This window comes from Chelonia mydas, chromosome 20, assembly GCF_015237465.2.
Source record: "Chelonia mydas isolate rCheMyd1 chromosome 20, rCheMyd1.pri.v2, whole genome shotgun sequence".
Taxonomy (NCBI): Eukaryota; Metazoa; Chordata; order Testudines; family Cheloniidae; genus Chelonia; species Chelonia mydas.
The window spans coordinates 3489710-3514348 of NC_051260.2; the positions used below are offsets into that span (position 1 = coordinate 3489710).

At 53.2% G+C, this 24639-nt stretch overlaps 2 protein-coding genes across 8 annotated transcripts in view; one reads left to right on the forward strand and one right to left on the reverse strand.

The window, feature by feature from the left end:
* The window catches only part of R3HDM2 (R3H domain containing 2), a 106567-nt gene extending 90169 nt beyond the window's left edge, over nucleotides 1-16398 (reverse strand). For 2 of the 7 annotated variants that reach the window (XM_037883785.2, XM_037883786.2), the window contains exons 1-3: nucleotides 16282-16396; nucleotides 2256-2370; nucleotides 1258-1290 (exon numbers count right to left, since the gene is read on the reverse strand). The gene's annotated coding sequence lies outside the window, so the exon portion shown is untranslated. Of the gene's footprint in view, nucleotides 1-1257; nucleotides 1291-2255; nucleotides 2371-2597; nucleotides 2686-15479; nucleotides 15682-16281 lie in introns of those variants that run through there. The other 5 variants (XM_043532747.1, XM_037883784.2, XM_037883790.2 and 2 more) reach the window with 5 other exon arrangements.
* Nucleotides 16399-18128: 1730 nt separating this feature from the next.
* LOC102941152 (inhibin subunit beta C) lies at nucleotides 18129-24219 on the forward strand. Its single transcript, XM_007052845.3, has 2 exons — nucleotides 18129-19583; nucleotides 22727-24219. Exons 1-2 carry the CDS (start codon nucleotides 19226-19228, stop codon nucleotides 23467-23469), a joined length of 1101 nt encoding a protein of 366 aa, XP_007052907.2. The 5' UTR covers nucleotides 18129-19225; the 3' UTR covers nucleotides 23470-24219.
* Nucleotides 24220-24639: the final 420 nt, after the last annotated feature.

Genomic DNA, 24639 nt, shown 5'->3' on the forward strand with positions numbered 1-24639 from the left:
TCCTGACCCGCAGCTGGGGCTGCTAGGTAACAGACAAGGCCTAATTCACTGCTGTACAGACTGTGGAGCGTATGCCGCCGGCGAGTTCTCTCTTGATCTATTTTCTCCAGCTGAACTCCGGGTGTGGCCATTGCTTCGTTTCAAGGGACAAATGCAGCCAACGAGACATTTCTAAAGGAACAGCCAGGGGGTCGACGGGAGACACCTCCTCAGAAGCCAAGTCATGAGGTCAAAGAGGACGCTGCGTGGGTGCTACCTCTGCTCCTCCTGAGACACATCCTTTCCGCTCCTTCTCCTCTTAGCCGTTCATTTCCCTGCTGCCCTGAGTCTCACCCTGGGCTTGGTTGCCTGGTCTCACTCAGAGCCGGGGCTCTTTCAGCCTGCCGTTAGCTGGGGTTGGGAAGGGCCAGGTACAGATCTGGAGCTGTAACCCACTCTAACTGCCACCACATTTTCTTCCAGATTTAAAATAAAAATGGGGCCATCTTGGGTAAGTTTTCAAAAATGCCACGTCCCATTTTCACAAGGGACTTAAACACCCTAATAACTGTAGCCCCAGGTGCCCAAAGATGCAGATCAGTGCCTAGTAGGATTGTCCAAGCCCCCAAATCCCCATTGATTTCAGGGGGAGTTGTTTCTGACACGCCCACTAAGTGCCTAGCTACATCTTTAGACCCCTAAATACCTTGGAAATCTGGTCCAAAGTCCCTTTTGAAAGTTTTACCCTTTAAAATTAAATTTTAGTTCAGTTTGATACAGGCAAAGTAGCTCAAATAACAAGATACATAGCACTTCTATAGCACCTTTCACGGAAGGATCTCACAACTTCTGTACAAACATTAAGCCTTGAAGTGAGCTGTAGCTCACGAAAGCTTATGCTCAAATAAACTGGTTAGTCTCTAAGGTGCCACAAGTACTCCTTTTCTTTTTGCGAATACAGACTAACACAGCTGCTATTCTGAAACCTGTCATTAAGCCTCCAAACTCCCTTGTGAAGGAGGAACATTTTATTACACCCATAGCACAGATTGCGTAACTGAAGAGACAGGTGAAGTGACTTGCCCAAAGTTACCCTACAAATCATTAACAGAGGTAAGACTAGAAGCCAGGTGTCCAGGCTCCCGTTCCCCTCTCTAAACTGTACCAACCACCACTTTGGCTTAAAGACACGCAGCAGACAGCAGCAAGACACGGCAAGGATGGAAAACTCAACGGCTCTAAAGTCTAATCAAACAAGCTGCCAAGTGCAAAACTCACCTGCTGAGCAGCCAGTCAGCATCCCCCAGAGATCTGAAAGCAGAGCAAGGAGGGTGAGTGGACAGAGAGCCTGGGATGCTGAGCAATTGTGACAGGACATGATTTAGGACAGGGAAGTCAGGCTGGATAATTATTCCAATCTGTCCCCAAGACACAGCTATCATGAGGGTTGCATTGTCAGCTTTGTGAATGAGCATGCATGTTGCTCTGACTTTCCGTAGGACCTGGGTTTAATAAAGTAACTATGATGACAGATGCAAAAAGCTAATTTGAGGCTACTTTTCTTCTCCGCTGCTCCAGGAGCCTGGATATTATCTGCCTTGACTCTTATTAAAATCCCCAGAGATCTCAATTCTGCTGCAGCACTAGCTAGTCTAAATTTAGCAAGGTAATGGAAAGAGTTGGAAGGCAGGCAATTCATTTTAATATCTGCACCTTTAAAATCACTCAGAAATTAGCTGCCTGGCAACATAAAGCAGTCATGCAGAAAAAGAAAAATAATCAGGATACACACTAGATTATCAGTTGATACAGATGCTAATGATCCCAATTACGATACTCACTTCAAGAGCCTACAATGGCCAAGTCTTTGAAAAAAATGCTTGCATGCCAAAGCGTGTCAGGAAAACGGCGGCGTTCGGGACATTTTAATACCCTGGTGTTAAATTATGGAGCGAGACTGTATCAGCAGCTATTCTGCCAGCGTTTTCACACATCAGGCAAAGTAAAGGTACACTGATAATCATGTTTATTTGGGTTCCTTATAGACACTGGCAATATATTGGGAAGTCACGTGGCAAGTTTCTCAAAGAAAGAATCAACTGGTCCAGTCATTACCACTGGGTTAACCTGCCTGACTCCCTCAGAACTCTTGGTCCACCAAAGTTATACACAAAACAGTTCTCTTACCTTTCATCACATGCAACATACGGACCCCAAAATAGATGGCCTTTCAGCACGGAAGTGAAAACACTCACAGAGATCATTGCTCCTCTCACCTGACTGGTAACCAGACCCAATTCACAGGAGGGCAACAGCACGGAGCAGGAAAGGCAAGAAGGGCTCTTCCAAGTCACATCCAGGGGGACTGCTTGGCTCTTCATTAGACTCCAGCTATTAAAGGAAAAGCTCACTCTAATAACCCACTGCTGAAACACAAGGCTGTCAGACGCTCTGAAAAGGGCCCAGCAAAATCTCGACTTTGACTGGAAGCTCTTTAAGGCAGGGACCCTCGTTTTGTTCTGTGTTTGTACAGCGCCTAGCGCAACAGGATCCTGGCCTGTGACTAGGGCTCTTAAGCACCACAACAATAAACATGTAATAAGAGGTTACAGACATACCTCCCAAAAGGCTCTGCAGTTCATCAGCATCTTGCAGTCAGGCGCCAGAAAGGCAGTCAATAATCACCACCCCACGGCACTTCAGAGTCTGCCAGTTTGATGCCACAGCGTCAAGTCTTTTGTGATGTGGTTGTATTTTATTTTAAAGTGTCCAAGGGCCAAACTAAAGTAACTCCCTCCCTCTTCCTTCCTCATCAGAGCAAGCAACACTGATGGGAAACGTGAAGACTGCAGAATCTGGAAACTCCAAACAATAACGGCAGGCACTTACACGGTGCCCCTTCCTGCAGTGTGCTCTAATGCCCAGGGTGCAATGCACGGCAAAGTCCAAAGTATAGCAAAGCGCAAAGTACGGAGGCCCTATAGCACCTGCCAGCGAAGGGGTCACAATAAATCATCTAGGGTATAAAATTAAAGCAGTTAGCATCTTGTCAAAGCAGCTCCCCTCTTTTTTGCTTACTGCTTGTTTGTCAAAGTTTATACAGGAAACAGCACTTGCCCTCTAAAACCATACTGGACATGCCAGGCTTATCTAAGTCAATGCGGACACCAGAAATAAGAGGTCCTAACACCAAGTCTAACTGTCAGAGCAGGACACTGAGAGGCAGGACTCCCAGGTTCTTTTCCCAGCTCTGCCTCTTGGCACTTTGGCCAAGTCCCTTCTCCTCTAGGGGCTGCAGACTCTCTGCTGTGATATACGGTTGCTGCTTCCTTACCGCACAGGCCTACTAGGAGATTCATTGCCCTTAAGAGCTCTGAGATCCGCAGAGGAAAGAGGAGGAGAATGCCCTGTTACTATTGGAGATTTTTCAAAACAGGTTTGACAAACACCTGCCAGGGGTGGTCTAGGTATATGTGGTCCCGCCTCAGGGCAGGGACTGGAGTAGACGACCTCTCGGGGTCCCTTCCAGCCCTGCATTTCTAGGATTAGAAACTAGCATTATGCAGAATGGAAAGCGCTTTAAGACAGAAGTAACTACTTTACTCTTCATGAATTATGCGTAAACAGTCAAGCTTAAACCGCTTTGCGACAGGTGGAAAGTGTGATCATCCAAGGTCCCTTCTCCCTCTGCAGACCTTAATGCCGCCACATCAGAGGCCTGGTGCTCCCATTTCATTCCCAATACAATGCAAACCTTCAGCACTCCACACCGAGCCGCCGCAACGCCGCTCTCCACGTCACCCATGCACCTCTTAATTTTTATTTTTAAAAAGGCCTGGGCCGCCACAAAGGTTAAACACCGCTGGCATTGCCAGAGCTTACTTCCAGCCAAGTTGAAAATCCACTTCTGGGACTGTGCTAGCAAGCAAAGAAATCTGAATGCCTTCTGTCTTTTTATTAGCTTTGGGCTCTGAAGAACAGGTTATAGGGTCTGACCCTGCGGCCACTGGGGAGCTTTGTCTTGATTTCAACAGGCACCGGATCAGACCCATGCTGATTAAAGCTTCAGCCCCCAGAGAACAAAAATAAACCATTCTTTGGTAGAATCATTTCTAGCTCAAGATTTTAACTCCCCCAGAAACCAATGATCTACCTAGCTAGGGAACTCTAACATGGATCAATAGCCAGGGTCATTCAAAAAAAAAAAAAAGTAGAATGAAGAATTCTCTACTCTTCCCGGTTTTGACGGGGATACTGCACCAAGTGAATTAGCGCCATTTCAGAAATGGATTTAAACTAAAATAGAAATCCAGGAGCTGCCCTTTCACTGATGGGTGCAATTAGCATATTCAATAATAAACAGGTAAAAATGACCATATTACTGTATACGGTGTTCATTAATATTTTCTACTCTTCTTTTGGACCAATATAAAATATTGAATACAGCCCCAAAATCTAACAACAGCAACTTCCCCTCCTGAGCGACCACATTCAGAATCAGCGGAGTTATCCGTTACCACTGAGCCAGGGCTGTTCTCAGCAAACATGCCCAGACTGCTACTCAAAACATAAAACACTAGGCCAAGATTTACAAAAGAGACTAGTTATTTTGGGAGCCCAACTTGATACCCCTTAAAAAAAGTGATGGAGAGGGAAAGGTAAAACGGGGGTGCCTGGGCCAAAGGGATGATGGCATCAGGAGAGTAGAAAAGTTGAAAGGGGGGGGAACACACTCCCCACATCCTCCCCAGTGGTTGTGCCTACAGATTGCCTCCCTAAGAACCCTTCTTGCTCTCTGTCTTTAGACTACAAATGTAAATGTTTTCTAGCAAGCTTTCAACAAACATTGCAGAGTGCACAATTTTACACTAATGCGAGAACGCAAACATATCGTATGGGATTTTGCAGTAAGAGCTTTTCTGTGCTTCTAGACCAGGTGAACAGGTGCCAGGTGCCTGAAGCTGGGAGGTGTATCAGACAGAAAGGATGAAGCTGGAAGATGAAATTTCACATCAACAGGTGACACTCCAGGCATGGTGTTAATGGAGTAACCCAGTGTCTTGTAAAAGAAATTCTAGTCACCGCATCTAACTACAGATCACTAAAAACAACCTGGATGCGTCCAAGAGAAGTAAGATTAATTATCGAGCGGGAACCCGTCTCAGCAATCTGATCGCACTGTCGTGTCGTTACAGCACTGGACTGAAACTCATGGGATCTGGATTCAAATCATGGCTCTGCCACAAATTCCTGTATGAATACGGGCAACTCATTTCATCTTTCCTGGCCTCAGTTTCCCTTTTGTAACATAAGCCAAACAAATCCTCCTCTCATCCTCTCTCTGTTTAGACTGTAAAATCTTCGGGGCAAAGACTCTCGCACCACATGTCTGACCAGTACCTAGCATAACAGTGCCCCGATCTCTGCTGGGGCCTCTAGGCACTAGGACAAATAATACTAATCATCAGTGGCAGGAAATGCAGCTCAACATCTGCATGCGTGGAAAAGACCGGAGTCTTATGATGCTGGCAATATTTGTTTTATATTAATTAGAGATTATTTTTAGCTAATTAAAAAAAACTCAGAAAAGGTTCCTGCATTCATATGCCAAACTGCATCTCCTGCCTCTAAAACTGCATCACCGGATTGGACTTCCTGAGGGGAAATACCATGAAAATAGCGGCTCTCACAGCCAGTCGCACTGAAGGAGGTATTCAAAAAAATGGCAGGTAGTTCTAGAAACTCTTCTGAGACACCATTTTTAATGCATATCCTCTTATTCAGTAAATACTCAGTTACGGTTCTATGGAACCTCTTGCACACTGCTAAGTGCCAGCTAACATTTAAAATTTTATGTTGCAGTGACTTGCCATTTGCAAATTGAAATTTACAAGAAATCTTGACCTCTGAAACCTCCTGCACAGGATGCTTCAGCCAGTTTAATTTCTGTTAGACCTCTCTGCATTATGGATAGCAATGAAAATTGACACGGACCACAAACTCAGAAGCCGCTTGTTTGGAGATCATAATCTTATCACATTTTACTTTGCTGTTAGAGGAAACAGAATACAGCGAGAGGGGGAATGGTGGGGGGGGACCACCAGGTGGTGGGGGGGAGAGTTGGGGGAAAGAGAGAAAGGCAGAGCAGAGAACAGAAAGGCTGGTTTATAGAGTTTTTGTATCGATATAGCTACATCAGTACAGAAACTGTGAGTAGTGAAAGGGAGAAAGAGACAGAAGTCCGGTTTACATGAAGACGTTGCATGGGTTGAACTTACGGTTTGAATTTAACCAGCAGAAGAGGCTGTGTGGACACTGATTTCAGTATGAGTGGCTTATTTCAGTTTCGTTTTTGTCAAGGTCTTCACTGGAACAAAACAGGCATGTTTTACATTGACCTTAACTAACTACCTCAAGGTAAAAACTACCCGTGCCTTGCCTTCAGTGGGATTTTACAGCAAGTTAGCAATCTCAATGTAAAAAGGTGAGGTTTTTTTACAGTGAAGACAGAGCCTTGATCAATTAGGAACAGGTTTAACTAAACCAAATAAGTCACTCTTACACTAATTGGGAACATCCACACAGCCTTCTGCACCAGATTAACTACACTGGTTTAAAAAACAACATAAATTAAACCAGAGCAATTATCTCATGTTAACAAGCCCTTAGTTAAACTGGTGGCAAAATCCCTTATTTCAGTTTATCTGAACCCCCTTCCTAACTGACTTAAGCTAAACAGCAATAAGCCTGGCTTAAAGTAAAATGAATGTCCAGCCCTTTGCATTAGTTTAACTAAACAGGTATAAAATCACGTTAAAATGTATGCATCTTTCATGCATAGACATGCCCAGAGTAGGTGTAAGAACGAGCAAAGAGGAGGAAGCCAAAAAAAAGGAATTCTGATGTTCAAAAAAAAAAAAATTACAGTTTCTTAAAATGCATATTGAGCTATTCAAAGTTCATGATTAAATAATGAGAATTAGGTCATTAAATACTGCACGCACACACACACACAAGCAAGCACACATATAGCGTACATGTGTAATTGCACACACAGTATCTATGCCCACACTATCCCCAAAATTCTCTACCTAAGTCAAACTGACCCCCAAAATTGTTGCATGAAAGTGTCCTAGATTCTTCCCCTGCCACTAGGTGAAAACAGATGGTGCCCAAAAGACTTTTGGTCTGTAATTCTCAAATGACTCTTCCCTTGACCTGTGAGTCCCTGGCCCATCGTATTAAGAGAGCCACAAATATTAGAAAAGGGAACAGAATTTTAAAAGGCGCTAGGTGAAATGCTGACTCTACTGAAGACAATGGCAAAGCTGCCATCAGAGTGGCCAGGATTTCACCCATCACACTTGTAAAATAATATAAAAACAAACTTCAGAGCTGAACGTACGCTCCCAGGCTGACTACAACTCCACAGCCAGATTTCTGTTAATGGTTGAATTATAAACCTCCCCCTGAAAAGAGGGTCTTATAATGGAAGTGATGACACAACCTTAAATATAGCAGCACAAATGGCATCGCTATTGTAAGGGGAACTCAAAGCATCTGCAGGCAGACGAGGGGATTTGGATATCATGGAGAGAAGCCAGAGGCGGTGGGGAACGTGACAGTCAGTGCAGGCTAAAGACAGAGAGAGACGGTCTCTGATCCACCATCCCTCTGCTTTGCCAGCAAGGCCAGCCCCAACCAGGTTTGTCTGCTTCTCCCACAAGCCTCTCCACACTCTCTTGTGCATTGCCCTTACTCCCTGAACTGACCCCATAGGTCTGCTGGCCTCTACTCCTCCCAATCCCTCCTCAAGACACTGCTGCTGCGGCACCTTGGCGTACCTGTCAACAGTCCCAGATCTCACAGGACTGTCCCGCCGTGAACCCCAAACCCCCTATCTCAGCTGAAGTCGTTCCTGTTGCCCGGGGCTGGCTGGGCTGGGCTCCCTGTTCCCACTGCTGCAATCTGCTCACCAGCGCCCCAGGCTCACAGTACGGCTCAGGTTTGGCCCAGCCCCCCTTCACAGGGGGCAGCCAGATCGAATCTGAGTAAGCGGCGTTGCCACCTTGCACACAGGATCACAGTGTCACTCAGTCACCTTTGGCCTGGCCACCCTCACCCTGCACTGGGGAGATGGGCCAAACCTGAGTGGCACTGTGATCCTGTGTGCCAGGCTGCAGCCTGCAGAGTGGGGAGTAGAGCCCAGCCAGCCCCACAGGACAGGAGCCATAAGATCCAACACAGCCGTCACTGTACGGAGAGCGTGGGGTGGGCTCACTCTGCAACTCCCCCAGGGCCTCCAGCACTCAACCTCCCCTCCCCAGATGCCCCACTGCCTAGGGGCAGGACACATCCCTCTTTAGCCACTGCAATGTTGGGTGGGGAGCCTTAAGAACATCGGCCAACTCATGGTAGCTCGATTGGAGTGCCACCAACGACAGACATTTGTTTAATTTATACTGAATTTTAAGCAATACTGTTGCTCCTTCTTCAGACAGCCCAGCCCAGCCCTCCCAGAACCCGCCATGCTGACGACCGGCAGCAGAATTCCAGAGCCTTGCGGGTCGGCTGCCCAAGGAGGAGAAATCGGCCATGCCAGGTTTAGGTACATCCTCAGTGTCACATGCTTTATTTACACAACATACAACAACCCCCTCTTCTCCAGTAAAAGAGCAAGACCTGCAAACCTGCACCAGCTGAACTAAAGGGGTGGGATCACACCCCTGTTAGCTAAACCAGGATTGGCACTGCATCCACTTAAACCTAGTGTTCCACTCTTCGCCTCAGCACCCCCTGGAGATCGCCCCTCTGACCCTGCGATGTCCTGTCTCTGTTCAGGACTTCGCCCTCTGCCGAAGTTACGTCAAGTCCGGACGCCTTACAGGGTAACAAAAGTCCAAATAAAAGTTCACACAAAAAAGATGGCTCTGTCATACTTAGGCTCCTCTCCAGCCTGCCCACCCAGCACCTTCCGGGCTGCCTTTCAATCTCACTCTCTGGCTCGGGGATAAAGCCCTGACTTCCCAGGCTCCTTCCCTGTCTCAGCCCCTCTCCAGGCCCTTCCACAGGAGCCACGCTTGCTTCCTGGAGCTTCTCCTGCAACAGTCTTGACAGACCAAGGAGCAATGGTCTCAAGTTGCAGTGGGGGAGGTTTACGTTGGATATTAGGAAACACTATTTCACTAGGAGGGGGGTGAAGCACTGGAATGGGTTTCCTAGGGAGGTGGTGGAATCTCCTTCCTTAGAGGTGTTTAAGGTCGGGCTTGACAAAGCCCTGGCTGGGATGATTTAGTTGGGGTTGGTCCTGCTTTGAGCAGGGGGCTGGACTCGATACCTCCCGAGGTCCCTTCCAACGCTGATCTTCTCTGATTCTTCTCAGGCCTTTTGTGAGGCCCAGGTGTTTCAGACTGTCACCCAGCCCCAGTCTGTTCCGCCCCCTCTAGCTAAGATGCAATTACTGACAGCATAAGTGGGCGGACTGAACAGAGCTGGCTAGCCCCAGGCCTCCTGGCCCTTAAAGGGACAAGCCCCCCTGGGTACATCTACACTGGAATAAAGACCCACCGCACAGCTGCAGCTGGCCTGGGCCAGCTGAGTCGGGCTCGCAGCGCTCGGGCTGCAGGGCTAAAAATTGCTGTATAGACATTCAGGCCTGGGCTGGAGCCCAAACTCTGGGACCCCCACCTGAGCCTGAATGTCTACATGGCAATATTACAGCCCCACAGCCTGAGCCCAAGACAGCTGACCCAGGCCAGCTGCTGGTGTTTAACTGCTGTGTAGATGTCTCCCTTTACACAGGGTTAGCTCCCATCTCTTAAGGTGAAGTGAGACAGGTTTAAGTCAACGTCGGCCGCAGACAGCGCTGGTTTAACTAAATCCGGTGCAACATCACACCTCTAGCTAAACTGGTACAAATGCACGTGCATCTCTGCTGGCATGGCAGCAAAGGCCTGGTCAAAAATGAGAGCCAAGTGTAACCAATCCAGAAACGCTGCACCAGAGAGGTCTGCAAAGAGCCTGGGTGACAGCTTGGCAAGGTAGGAAGGGCCCCCCATTCAGCACAGTGAGGGATAAACTCAAGATGCCCAGTGAAGACCATTTCATTGCCAAAACAGGGAGCTCTTTCATTCCTCATGTAAGCAAGACAAGGGAGACTCCTCAGCTACTCCATTTGCCTCCACCAATTATTTCTCTTCCGCACTCAAGAAGGAGCCACGCACAAGGAACACAGCAACCCGACAGACACACTCCAACCCACCGAGGAGCCCAGCCGAGAGCTGCATGCTCTGCACAATCTGCTGTAAGCGGCACCTCCCCGGAGGGGGAGCTTGGAAGAGCGTGACCCCGCCTCCACCGCCAGGCACAATGGAGCTCCTGGATGTTACTACCGAACAAATAAATCATTCATAACAGGGGAGGGCCTCCTGAGTAAATGCAGGTAGACTGACCCAATTTTATCTGATTATCAGAATTTTTAAAAAAAAAAAAATATTGTTGACCTTTCTGGTCCTGAACTGGTTTCTCCGCTGCCTCATTCCCCTGCAAGGATTGCCAGTGCCTGGGCAGGGCCCAAGAGTGGGATGGCAGAACTGGGCTGGTATCTTTAATCACGTCCATCTTTGCTCACCAGGCAAGAGTCAAGAATGTCTCCCGGGGACAAAGGACAGAGACATCCTCAAAGACTCAGCCAGCGAGCGCACCGTGCATCTGATAATCAGCCAGGTGATCAATCGATAAGGGGGAAATGGGACTGGATATTCCACTGGGATATCACAGGAACGCTGGGGGATAGGCTGGGGCGGACGCAGGATTCCAGCCATTCATTCCAACCTTCAGACCTCAGAGATCTTGGTGAACAATACTTACTAAGACCCCAGATGGGAGGACAGCAGTTTACTGAACTATTGTCCTATGTTACTAAATAGCTTGGCATTTTGTCTCAGTGTTCATGCAGCAAACGGAATTGACGAATACAACTGCAACATCTGATGATGAGGGGACAGACGGCCAATAGGGATAAGCTCCATATGCTACTCACCTCTAGGGCACCTGGTTCCAATCCAGCCCCAGGTCTTGGCTGGGGAGCAGAAGGAGTCAGGGAATGGGATACAGCCCTTTTCACCTCTGGGGAACCAAATCCAAGGAGCGACATGTTTTCTTTTCTCATGGCCATGTGGTGGCCTGCACGGAAGGAGCTGGAGAATTTCAATGGAGCTCCTAGGGACAGGTCCCCCCACCACAGAAATCTACCATCACAGCTAGCAGCCTCAGATAAGCCAGTGGCTGAACTGGTCAGGAGACTGACCCCCTAGCTCCTACAGGCCCCCTAAATCTGGAGTCCTGGTTTATTGGTGGGTGAAGCTGCTACTCAAATACACCAAGGCTGTGCCAGTTCAGTAGCCAGAGTAACTCAGTTTCCAGAGCTGTCAACCTAGCACCTTTCACCAGCATCTAAACTCTCTTTTTTTAATGGAAGAGAAAACAGTTGAAAGCTGCCAGGACTTTAGATCCAGATGGAATCCACCCCTGCATTCCAAAGGAGGCTGTTGAAGAGATGGGAAATCTTCAGCAAATACATTTAACAGCTCTTTGAAAATACAGGAGGCACAGACAGAGTGCTGAGACCCTGAGAGAACATCTCTATTTAACAAAGGATTTAGGCAAATAGGCTGCAAACTACCAAATTGCTAGCTTAGCTCTGAAGGAGGGTACTGGGGACACTCACAGCTATGACTTAATTAAGGATTGCCAACATGAATTTAAGAGGAGAGGCAGGGAAGTTATGCCATTTATACTTGATAGAACTTAGGCAGAAAAAGCAGAATGGATCTGGGGGGAGTGAATAAAGCAGCGAGGGATCTTAACTATTCTAAATGGTTAGAGAAAGCAGGCCTGAATTTTTAAAGAGAGACTGAAAATGTGGGCTGAATTCCCAGCCGTGAAGGCAGCAGGTGCAACAAGACCACTTCAGCTGGCGTCAGAGACAAGGAGGATTGAACCAAGGCCAGCCACTGGTGGAATTTCTTTACACAGAGGACGGTTAAAGGAGCATGAAGGCTGGGAGGCCTAAAAGTAGCTCGGCCAGCTGTGTTTTGATTTGCAGACACACACGTGTGCTCATCCGTTTCATTTCTGGCAAATGGGCTGGGGACCGAAACACACCAACGCTGCTCCCCAGAGCGACAGAAGAGAAGAATTCCCAGGTGCATCAGTCGCGTACGGGACCTTCACCAAAGAATGGCGTAGGCAGGAAAAAAGTTACATTCTCCCAAACATGGGAGCAACCTGGGGGTGAGTACTAAAGCTTTAGTTCTGCAGCCTTTATTTAATTCTCCCCCTTGTTTCCCAGGTGCTGCTCCCCTTCTAGGTACGCCAGAGTCAGTCTACAGGGAAATATGTCCCCGGTGGTGGCTGCTCCTTGGATCCCAAGGAAAGATCCTAAAGATCCTGCTCCTTCAAAGAACTTCTCTGATCCCCAGGGCTTAACTGAGTGGTTTGGTATTGGGGGACAGGGGTCTTAAGAACAATGGAAGCTTCCTTTGGAGGAACGAGATAACTCACAGGGCCATGCGTCTTGTATTGCTCCTGCTTCCCAGCAAGCTTGTAGGAAGAGTTGCGACCAGCCACGTGGAGGAGGAAAGAACCCAGGGCTGTGGCACAGCCCACGGTGGAAGACACTGCTCTTGCCCCCACCGCCAAAAGAGTTACACGAAGTGCAGTTGAGTCACCCTGCCTGCCAAGGAGGTCATGACCTTGGACCCCTCCTTGGGAGGCAGGCAGGGGAAAGACGAAGCAAGAAAGAGACAGCACCGAGCAGTCCGAGAATACTAAAATGAGGGGAGAGGATGGGACTGCAAGATGCTACACCAGCCCAGATACAGCCTCAAAGAGCTGACAGCTACGCGAAGAGTGCTGGGGGGATCCCATTCCCATGCAACTTCCTTAGAAATGATGGCATTTTTCCAATCCCCCCCCAAAGGAGTTAGGGAGCAGCCAGCTCAAAGGAATGCTCTGAACTCAGGCATTTAACATTTAAATTAATGAGAAAAGCAGCAAATTTACACTTACATACCTCCTTTCATACACTGAGGCTACATCTCCACTTAAAACAGTACAGCCGTCGAGCTTCCGTGTAGACCAGTGGTTCTCAACCCGCCACCCAATCAGCACACGGCTGCGGCTCACGTGACCTGCTCAGGGCCATACAGGTAGCATATGTGGATGCGGTCCACATAACACAGAGCGCTACATATGCGGTCCCCAATGGTAAACAGGTTGAGAACCACTGGTGTAGACACTCACTACAGCGATGGGAGGGGTTCTCTTGTCACTGTAGTTAATCCACCTTCCTGAGGGGCAGTAGCTAGGTCAATGACACCAGAGGTTAGCTACGTCTGTAAGGCACGTGGATTCTTCACACCCCTGAGACACTGAGGTCTGCCAAGGTCAGTTTTCACTATAGACCAGCCCTTAGATCAAACACTAAGCTAAGCATAAACACCTATAGAAATGGGAGCACGCTACAGAAGGCCTTGAGATCAGACAGGTGATTTGCATGCTGGTATAACAAAGGGATCACGTCATTCCGCACTGAAATGCAGCCACCTCGGGAACCAAACACAGCACCCATTTAACAGCCCACAGCAATGGTACAAGACCGTTTAGGCCAGGAAGTGAACGAGAATCAAATCTAATTACCTGCGCTGGAATCTGGTCAAGACGCAGAGCTCAACACCCCGTATTTGGGGGGTAGGGGGAGTGCCATGCCATCCACAGGAGTTTTGAAGGCCACAAATGGCCGTGGCCAAGCTTTTCAGAAGTGAGTTACAATGATTACGGCCTTAATTTCTGGAAGCCCAACTTGAAACGCCGTAAAGAGTGCTGATTATTGGAAAGTCCTGAGGACCCATTCCATGGCAGTCAGGCCCCTTTGAAGTACCTGTCTCAAGCCAGACAGCCAAAAATATTAGTCACTTTTGAAAATTTTGATATTAGTTTCATAGCCCCTTCAGCAGCTCTCCAGCACCAGGCAGAGGCACTGATTCAGGACCAAATTCGGAGGGAAAAGTACATCTAACAATCACCAAATCTACTATCTGCAAGCCCCTGCAGCTTCTCCCACACACTGGCCAGGCCCTATTTTGCTTGCAAGCCATGAGGGAATGCCAGCACAAGGTGTTCTCGCTGCAGCTAGGAGCCTAGGCGAACCACATTAAGGTACAATACAGGAGAAATAAAGGAAAGGAGGGGGCATAAATCAAATTTACCCCGTATCATGAAGAGACTGCAATCCTGTGGCAATAGTCCACCCATGATATCACTAGAGCCTGGCCCACCATTCCAGCAGCCAGCATGACACTCACCGTAAATGGAGCGTGGACATTCTTTGGACAGCCCAGGGCAACTGGCCTTCTACAAGAAGTTTCTGCAAGGTTGGGGATTGCCGTGACCCACATAAAACCATAGAGACTGGCTCAGCAGTGTGGGCCTCAGATCCCCAGGCTCAGTTCTGGTCACCCTAACCCAAAATTGGCATGGAAGCAGTTCAGAGAGAGGCCTCAAAAACAACCAGATGCCTGGGAAGACTTCCCCAGAAGATGGGGACTGTTCAAGAGATGACAGGACAGAAGAGGGTGTGATAGAGGTTCATAAAATAACTCATGATACAGGGGCTCCTGTCTACCCTCTCCTAACACGAGATCACAGGGACATATCCAATGAAATTGAAAGGCAATGAATTTCAGACTGATCAAATGAAAATTTGTATATGCAACCTGCAAAACTCACTGCCAAAAGATCTTCATAGCAGGATTCAAAGGAGGACTGGATATGGATAGTGAAAATAGCAAGTTGCATTAAACATGATATTAAACAAATACTGTAAGGGATAAAAAGCTGACACAGGGCATAAGACAATGGCTAACTGACAGTGGTTTGGATGAAACATCCCTTTTGAGCACCTTATTCCATAATTAAGGGACTTCTTGCAACTTTCCCTGAAGCATCCGGAGATGGTCAGACAGAGGACGATGAACTATAGAATGTAGCCCACGGGCCCCGCCTGCTCTTCAGCCTTATGGCAAACAAACCACGTCCCAGGAAGTTTACTGTGTTTGTGTTTTTCAGAGGAGCTCTTAAAAGCAAAGGCCCTGTTCTGTAAGGATATAAAAGATCCCATCATGCTTTTCAGAAGAGCAGGTGTTTGCTCCCATTTCCAGGCCCAGAATTCCTCTCCCCATATCGCCAGCTGCCGCCCTCCAGTCCAGAGGTGGCTGCTGGCTGCCTTTTGTGAGTGCTGCATGTGGATAGTTTGTGAGTAACAATAAATAACAATAACTCCTGCCTCTTACAGAGCACTTTTCATCAATAGATCTCATCACACTTCACAATCTTTCATCTCTCTTTGAGATGAAAGAGGCCACACACACACACACACCCACACACGCATGCACGCGTTATTACAAACTTTGGGCCTTGCAGAAGCTCTCAGATCTCACCTGGACACGTCCCTTTACCTCGGACTCCCAGGGGCGCTGGTCACACAATACCGCCGGCAGACGGGCATATGCAGGTGGCCAGTGACAAGCCCCCCAACACGCTGACACCACATGAGGCCTTTCAAGCCTCCTGCTGGCTCCTGGCTCCTGCAGAAGTTGCCGGTGGCCAGCGAAGCCGGAGACCCACCCGCCGGGCCCGCGCCTGGGACGTTCAGAACAACGGGGGACCCTCAGGAAGCTGGCAGACGAGAGACACCCCCCCCCGCCCCCCATTCGCCCGCCCCACAAGAACCTCAGCCAAGAAACAGCGGAGCCCCCGGGGGCCTCTCCGGGCTCCCCGCAACCCGAGGGACAGAAAGGCGAAGCAGCCGGACCGAAGGGAGGGCCAAGGGCCTGGAAGGAAGGAGAACGGCTCCGGCTCTGACCCCGCACCTGTGGTCTCACCTGCCCCTTGTCCCAGGCTGGGCCCTCCCCGTGAGCGGGGGATGGGCGGGCGAAGGGGGGGGGCCTTTGCCCTCCATCCCCAGCCAGGGAAGGGGGCTGGGGCAATTCCTGGCCACCTCCCCCCCCAATCTGGGTCCAAACGTCTCAACTCCAAAGGGGGGGGGGGGAATAAAGCCCCTCACCTCCCTTCCAAGCGCCAAACTTAGGGGGCTGCTAAGCCCCGCCCCCGCCCCGCCCCCCACCTGGGGGAGGGGGGGTCTAGCCCCTTCCCAACCCCTGAGGGGGCGGGTAATAACCCCCCTCCCAAGAGACCCCCCCGCGGGGCAGAAGGTGGGGGGAGGGGAAGAGCCTTACTTACCCTGGGGGTCTGTCCCCCCCCCTCCGTCTCGGGTCTCCGCTGCCGCCGGGGGGGGGTTCTGCCGAGCGGGGCCGGGCCCCTCCTCGGGGCGGGGGGGGTCGGAGCGGGGGGGGTCCAGGGGCCGGGGGGGGCCGGTGGCACGGGGGGGGCCGGGCCGGGGGGGGCCGGGGGCGGGCGGAGAAAAGAAAAGAAGGAAAAAAACCGAAAAGGAGGAAAAGAAAAAAAAAGAAAGAAAAAAAAAAAAGGAAAGAAGCTGCTGGCCCCTCCCCCAGCCGGCGTGCGCGCTGCGTCACCGCTACGTGCGGCCCCGCGTCAACGCGCCGCGCCGCGCCCCGGGGGCCCCGCCCGCCTACCCCGGGCCGCGTTGCCAGGGGCAACTGCGAGACGCGCCCCACAGCGGCCCCTGCCGGCCCGGAGGGGCGGAGCCTGCCGGCCCCGCGCCACCTTAAAGGGAGGGGGTGGGGGAGCGGCCGAGCCCCGCTGAGCGCCCGCGGTGCCCATGCGCGGGGGTGGCTCCGCCCCCGAGCCAGGCCCCGCCCCCAAGGCCTAACCCGACACGTGTTCCGGTTCCGCCCACTAACCCCCCCGCCCCAGGTCCCCCTGCCCCACCTCTCTACTGCAGCCCCCCCCATTACCCCCCTGCCCCACCTCTCTTCTCCAGCCCCCCACTGCAGCCCCCCCATTACCCGCCTGCCCCCCCTCTCTTCTCCAGCCCCCCACTGCCCCCCAGCCCCCCACTGTTCCACCCCCCGCTCTCTTAGCCCCCCACTGCAGCCCCCCATTACCCCCTTGCCCCACCTCTCTTCTCCAGCCCCCCACTGTAGCCCCCCCATTACCCCCTGCCCCACCTCTCTTCTCCAGCCCCCCATTGCCCCGTGCTCCAGCCCCCCACTGTTCCACCCCCCCGCTCTCTTAGCCCCCCACTGGAGCCCCCCCATTACCCCCCTGCCCCACCTCTCTTCTCCAGCCCCCCATAGCCCCCCGCTCCAGCCCCCCACTGTTCCACCCCCCCCCGCTCTCTTAGCCCCCCACTGGAGCCCCCCCATTACCCCCCTGCCCCACCTCTCTTCTCCAGCCCCCCATTGCCCCCCGCTCCAGCCCCCCACTGTTCCACCCCCCTGCTCTCTTAGCCCCCCACTGCAGCTCCTTACCCCTGCCCCCAGTCCCCCCTGCTCCACCTCTCTTCTCCAGCCCCCCACTGCCCCCCTCTCCAACCCCCCACTGTTCTGCCCCCCGCTCTTAGCCCCCCACTGCAGCCCTCCACCTCACTACCCCCTTGCCCCACCTCTCTTCTCCAGCCCCCCACTGCCCTCCCGCTTCAGCCCCCCACTGTTCCGCCCCCCACTCTCTTAGCCCCCAACCCCCAGTGTTCCACCATCCGCTGCTCTCTTAGCTCCCCACTCCAGCCCCCCCACCCTACTACCCCCCCGCTCCAGCCCCCCCGCTCTCTCAGCCCCCCACTGTTCCACCCCCCTGCTCTTAGCCCCCACTGCAGCCCCCCCACTGTTCCACCTCCAGTGCCCCCCATGCCTACTGATCCAGCCCCTCACTGTTCGATCCATCCAGCTCTCCCCACCACTACTCTTGCCCCCACTTCCCGACCCCCACTACTCCAGCCCCCCCTGCTCCATACCACCTGCTGCCCCAGCCCCCGTTTCCATTTTTATTTTTTCAACAAAAAAACCCAAGAGCATTTCTGACCAAAATGAAAAATGTGTTTTATCAGAAGTGTGTTTCGATGGAAAAAACTACGCCAGCTCTGAAGAGGCCCTGCCCTGCCCCCAGGCCAGCTGGGTAAAACTGGTTGATCCCCCCCCCCTCCCCCACACACACCCCAATCAAAAAGTAGTTGTTGGCATCCGCCTGAAATCCTCTGCCCTGCCGGTCCTGGTGGCCGCAGCCTGAGGCCTCAGCCTGGTTTACCACACAGCTCCAGCGCTCCAGGGTGAAAGCGTTACAGCCCTGAGTGCCGGAGCCAGGCGAATCTAAGCCCCAGCGTAGACGTAGCCAGGTCGGTGGTGCCTGCGACAGAAAGACCTGCTGCATCGTTGCAGGAAGCGTCTACCTGCGCCAGAGATGCGTAGATACGGCCCCGCGCTCGGCGTGCTTTGCTAGTGTATCTACACCAGCACACTGCCCTGGCAGAGCGCTCCTAGTGTGGACGCGGCTTCTACCCTTGTCAGTCTAGCCACCTGCGTCTGCACTAGGGGCTTTTGGCAACACAGCTCTGTCGGCCCCAGATCACAACCCCATCCCGCCCCCGACCGCGGTAGTCGTGCCAGCAGCAGTCTGCAAAGCAGACCCGGCCTGAGATTTGGGAAACCTCTCCTCGAGCTACAGCCCCTCGCTCTCCTGTGCTGGGAGCTGCTGCCTGCCAATTACTCTTTGCCATACCCAGACTGCAAGCTCTTCGGGGCAGGGACTGGCTATGTACATTTGTGCAGTGCCCGGCACAATGGGGCCCTGACCTGACTGACACCTGTAGTCGCTATCCCGATACAAATGTAATAGTTACGCACCGACTCCTGTGTTCGGTCCCAAATCAGCCACGCTTTCAGCCTTTTTTTTTTTTTTTTTTTTTTATTGATCTTGGCTACTAAGTCACAAAACCCAGCCAGATCCAGCAGGACCCCAAACACACCTCTCCCCCAGGTCTACCTTAACACCTCCAAAATCTGTGTCCTATGGGAACGTTCTTGTGGGATCAGAGGGACAGTTTATCTGCACTGGGATCAGCCAATATTTGCATCAGAGGCAGTGAAGGCTTCCCAGTAATCCAGGAGTGGGGCTGTGAAATCAGCTCACAGAAGTGCAGCCTCCACGGTGGCTTTTACCCTCCCGGCACTGACTTTGTGGGGCTCCTTTTCCGGACGGGAACCCAGCTCCGTTGCTGTGGTGGTACCAGACCTTGCGCTGTTCGAGGAAATCAGCTTGCTGGCTCCCAATGCTCTTTGCCTGTGGGGATCAGAAGGAGATGGCCACCGTGCAAGCCCTCCTGCTTTTAATGCTCATCGGAGTAGCCGAGCCCGGGGCAGGTCGATGCCCTGCCTGCGAGATGGCAGCCCTGGACCCAGAGGTGCAGAAGTCGTTCCTCATTGAGCTAGCAAAGCAGAGGATTCTTTCCAAGCTGCATTTGAAGGAGCGACCCAATGTGACCCAGCCGGTCTCCAGCGCTGGCCTCCTGACAGCTCTGGCGAGGCTACGTGTCAGGCGCACGAACCCGAGCATCACGTTGGATATGCCAAGCCGGAGCCCCAAGACTGATGTGCAAGAGTATGAGATTCTCAGCTTTGCTGAGCCAGGTCTGTAAGGTCTCCCGGCGTGTGTCAAGGGGTGCGGCAGGGGCATAGCGAGGGACAGAGACATCCCCCAAGAAGGGCCTCTGCATGAGGGCATTTTACCCCATTGCAACCCCAAAAGGGCACAGGAACAAAAATCAATCCCCCGAGCACTTACATCCACAAACACATAATAGTAGTTCACTGTCAAACTGGGGGAGAGTATCTAACGGGGTCCTGCAGGGCTCAGCCCTTGGTCTGGCGCTAGTCCATATCAGTGACTTGGGTAACGGAGGGGAGGGAATGCTCCTACAACGTGCGGATGACATCACTGTAGGAGGGGTTGCAAGCTTTGGCGTTCGGGTTTCGAATTCAAAATGACCTTGACAAATCAGAGGATTGATCTGAAATCAACAAGATGCAATTTGAGGGGGGAGGGATAGCTCAGTGGTTTGAGCATTGGCCTGCTAAACACAAGGTTGTGAGTTCAATCCTTGAGTGGGCCATTTAGGGACCTGGGGCAAAAATTGGGGATCAGTCCTGCTTTGAGCAGGGGGTTGGACTAGATGACCTCCTGAGGTCCCTTCCAACCCTGATATTCTATGATTCTATGATAAGGACAGAGGGCAAAGTACTTCACTAAGGCTAAGGAAGGAAAAATCAAATGCACAATTACACGGGGAACGGGCGAGGCAATTGTACTGCTCAGAAGGATCGAGGGGAGGAATGGGTCACAAATTGACTACTTGAAAATCCTTCTGACCCGGTAGCCCAAAGCTAGACGGGAGAGGATCTAATGTAACTCTGTGGAGAGAGTACAGGGGGCGCTAGATGGCTGGGGAGTGCTGCTGTCGAACAGCTGCCGTGTTCCACCCCAGATGCAGCTCCATTTTCAGAGGGCATTGCTGAGTAGATTGTAAAGTGCTATGGGATCCTATCCTTCAATATCCCAGTATAAAACAGGATTCATTTCTCCTTCCATGGAAATTCAGCCGCCTTTGGGGTGGAACACAGCCCAGACTCTCCCTCAGCAGGACTAACCCACAGGGTTCTTAGGTGGAGGAGGTAAAGATCAATGTATCCAGCTGAAATACCAGGCGCTTGGAATAACAAGCGACTTCCCAATGGGGAATTTAGCCAGCGCCCCGGGGCTGACACCCCCGGCCTCCTTTCATTATATACACAAAGCACCATCAGCTCTGTAGCACCTAGAGCGATGAAGACTGTGTGTCCGGTGAGAGCCAGCACCGCGCCCTCTAGCCCTCTGCCACGTGCTTGCTTGGGCCAGACTGAGAAGACCACCAAAGCCCTGGGCTTTCCTTGGCAGGCTCCAACCCACAGACTCACTCGCACCTGCCGGCTTAGCTCACCAGCGGGCCGCCCAGGGCGGCCCGGGCTGGCAGGCGCAGAAGTCTCTTGGTAATGGTTTTGGCTGGGCACAGAGCTGTCTGAAGTGCAGCCAGCAAGACGGCTGCCGGGCCCGGCCCTTGTGTCTATTTTTCCGTGGATGTCACTTTGCCTGTGGAAGGAGCTGTTGGCCAGGGAGCCTCGGTGGTATTGTGTCTGTACACCCACAGAGGCAGGTCTGCACGCCCCGTGTCTGTGTGGGATAGGCAAGCCCGCTGGCCAAAGGAATGACACGCTGCCTTAGGAAAACGGCCCTCCTCCGCAATGCGTTGTAGCCTGATCCAGGCCAGGCCAGAGAATCTCCTGGCACAAAGATGTGGCTGCAGGGAGCCAATGAACATGCATCATGGCCCAGCCCCTCAATCCATCCTCTGGGGGGGGGGGGGTGTGTGTGTGCAAACTTTTTGGCCTCAGGGCCCCATCGGGGTTCCAAAACTGTATGGAGGGCCAGGTAGGGAAGGCTGTGCCTCCCCAAACAGCCTGGCCCCCAACCCCTGTCTGCCCCCTCCCATTTCCCACCCCCTGACTGCCCCCCTCAGAACTCCCCACCCCTCCAACCCCCCCTGCTTCTTGTCCCCTGACCGCCCCCTCCCAGGACCCCCCGCCCCTAACCACCCTCCCCGGGACCCCACCCCCTATCCAACCCCCCCTGCTTCCTGTCCCCTGACTGCCCTGCCTCCTATCCACATCTCCGCCCCCTGACAGGCCCCCCCCCCGGGACTCCCACACCTATCCAACCCCCCCTGTTCCCCGTCCCCTGACCGCCCCCGCCCAGAACCTCTGCCCCATCCAACTGCCCCCTGCTCTTTGTCCCCTGACTGCCCCCCAGGACTCCCTGCCCCTTATCCAACCCCCCCGCCCCCTTACCAGGCTGCTCAGAGCAGCAGGACTGGCAGCTGCCCCGCCCGGCCAGAGCCAGCCACGCCACCATGCTGCCAGCAGGAGCTCGCAGCCCCGTCGCCCGGAGCTCTGGCGACTCAGCGAGCTGAGGCTGCAGAGGAGGGGCTGGGGGCGAGTCTCCCCGGCCGGGAGCTCAAGGGCCGGGCAGGACGGTCCCACGGGCCGGATGTGGCCCGCGGGCCGTAGTTTTCCCACCTCTGCGTTAGATCCAGACGCAAAGAAAGGGATTTTTTTTTTCCGTATTTAGATCCGCAATGCCGGGAGAACAATGATCTTACATTTCGAGGCAGCGTCTCCTGGGGATCTCGGAATAGCAGCCATACGCAAGGATCACATCATCCTCTGCTGAAATGCAGCTGCCTCTGGGGTGGGATAAAAGAGCACAGTAACAAAGCACAGCGATTTAGGCAGCAGGACGTGGAAAATGGGCCAGATCCTCAGCTGGTGTCAGTGTCGCTTCATTAAAGTCAATGAGGTTTGGCACCAGCTGAGGATCTGGCCCCATATCTTTCTCCAGCTTGACCAGCAAAGGGAATTTAGGAAAGGAATTTGACCAGGACACCAGAATTACCAGCCTAGCCTAGATTCTGCTGCTCACCACTGGAGTAAGTCTGGAGGCAAAGGAAAACGTAGGGCCACCCCAGCTGTGGCATATCACGGTTGATGGAGTCCCGCGCCATGGCCCCAGGGCTGTGTTTAGCATTAATGCAGTGGTCTCCTGTTCCCTCTAGTCCAGTTCCCCCCATCCTCAATAGACAGGGCACTCCTGCCCCCCCTCTAACGCCAGCCTAGCCCAGCGTAAACGTGGAGACCTCAGGGGCTTCATTTCCTAATGCCCCCCCTTGCTGCTTTGTCTGCAGGGCCCTCCGCTCCCAACAGGACGCGTCTGCACTTCCACTTCACCCAGGATGCCGGCAGAAGCGTGCAAATCCTCCACGCCAACATGTACGTGTTCCTGGCAGCCCCCGGCGGCCCCACGCGCAGGCTCACGGCGAAGCTGCTGTTGTCCGAGCCGGGCGATGCAAACCCGACGCTGGTCGGCAGGAGGCCGCTGGAGGTGAAGCGGGGAGGCTGGGCCGCGGTGGAGGTGAGGGCAGCTGTCCAGAGCTTCTTCAGCAAAGGCGGCCAGAGGCTAACGGCGGAGCTGGAGCTTGAAGGAAGCCTGGAGCCTGCCCTGCTTCTCAGCAACAGCGAGTCTCACCGGCCGTTCATGGCGGCCAAGGCCCGGGCCAGGCCCCGACACCGGACTCGCCGCCGGGCCATCGAGTGCAATAGCAAGTCCCGGACATGCTGCAGGAAGCAGTTCTTCGTGGACTTCAAGGAGATCGGCTGGGAGGGCTGGATCATCCAGCCGGAGGGCTATCACATGAACTACTGCACGGGGCAGTGCCCCCTGCACGTGGCCAGCATGCCCGGCCTGGCCTCCTCCTTCCACACAGCCATCCTGAATCTCATGAAGGCCAACGACGCGCACGCCACCGTCAGCTCCTGCTGCGTCCCCACGAGCCGCCGGCCCCTCTCCCTGCTCTACTACAACCAGGACAGCAACGTCATCAAGACCGACATCCCCGACATGGTTGTGGACGCCTGCGGCTGCACCTAGCCCGCTGCCCAGCGCACGCACAGCTGCCTTTGCACTGAGCGAGTCTTCCCTCGAACCGGGACTGGACAGAGATTCCCCCGCCGAGGCCCTGTTCCCACTGGTCCTGCTGCTGGAATTCACCTCCGTCACGTCCGGGACGGATGGTGCTGGTGAACCGTGCCGTGTCAAGCACCGTCTCTCCGGAGGACAGGTACAGCAATCTCACCCCCCATCCAACGGCCTCCCTCCACACTTCCCCGGGGAAGGGGAGAGAGCTCCGAGCGGACGCCAGCCAGGGGCCCTTTGCAGCCATGGGTTCTGCAAGGTGAAGACCCGCCCTGTAGGGAATTTGGACCAAGCTCCCCTGTCCTCAGAGACCGCCGTGGGGGGAATGCCGGGCAGGGTCAGAGAGGAGCTCAGTGCTGCCTAGACAAATTCAGACGGGAGGAAAGCAGGCGTAAATTCTTGATGGGGCGAGTAACAAGCCACTGGCACAATTTGCCGAGGGCCGTGGCAGATTTGCCATTTTGAAATGGGGACTGGATGATTTTCCAAAAGCTTTGCTCTAGGAATGATGGGTAGGGATGCTATTCGGGGGCTCAGGTGAGACGGTCACAAGGGGCCCTTCTGGCCTTGGGATCTCTGATCTGTGGCTGAGCGGGGCAGGGAACAGGGGGCCACACCACGTCGCTTGGCACTGAATCGGAGCTGCAGCCTGGGATGCCAGCTGGCGTGCACCGAGTCCTGTGGAACCAGGAGAGCGCTCTGGGGTGAGGGGTGAGCTGGTCCCGACGGGAGGGACGCGGCCCGGCTTCTCTGTCCGTAAGGTGCCCACAGCCCTTTAAGATGTCTGTTCCTCCCGCCCTGAGCAGCCTCTGTCCTGTGCACTCAATAAAATGCTGTATCTGTGTGTGCGTGACCTCCTCATCAGCTAGCAGGTCGCTCTCCATTCCCACACGCGGATCCCAGTCCTGCCCCCGCCCCTTTGGGGGGCTGCCATGGTGCAAGGCAACTGACCTGGCAGGCCAAGGATGCCTTCAACGTGGAGGTGTTCCCGGGTGGCACAGATCTGGCACAGCCCTGGGGTAGGGGCATGGGGTGGGGACGTGCTGTCACAGAGTCCAGGGCTCTGCTTACAGGCAGGCAGGTAGCCTGAGCCTAGCAGCTCCCCGCTCTGCCAGCCAGGTCATC

Coding starts and splice junctions, on each gene's coding strand:
- LOC102941152 (XM_007052845.3), top strand. CDS start 19,226: ATGCTCTTTGCCTGTGGGGATCAGAAGGAGATGGCCACCGTGCAAGCC. Junction 19,584..22,726: donor TCTCAGCTTTGCTGAGCCAG/GTCTGTAAGGTC, acceptor CTTTGTCTGCAG/GGCCCTCCGCTCCCAACAGG.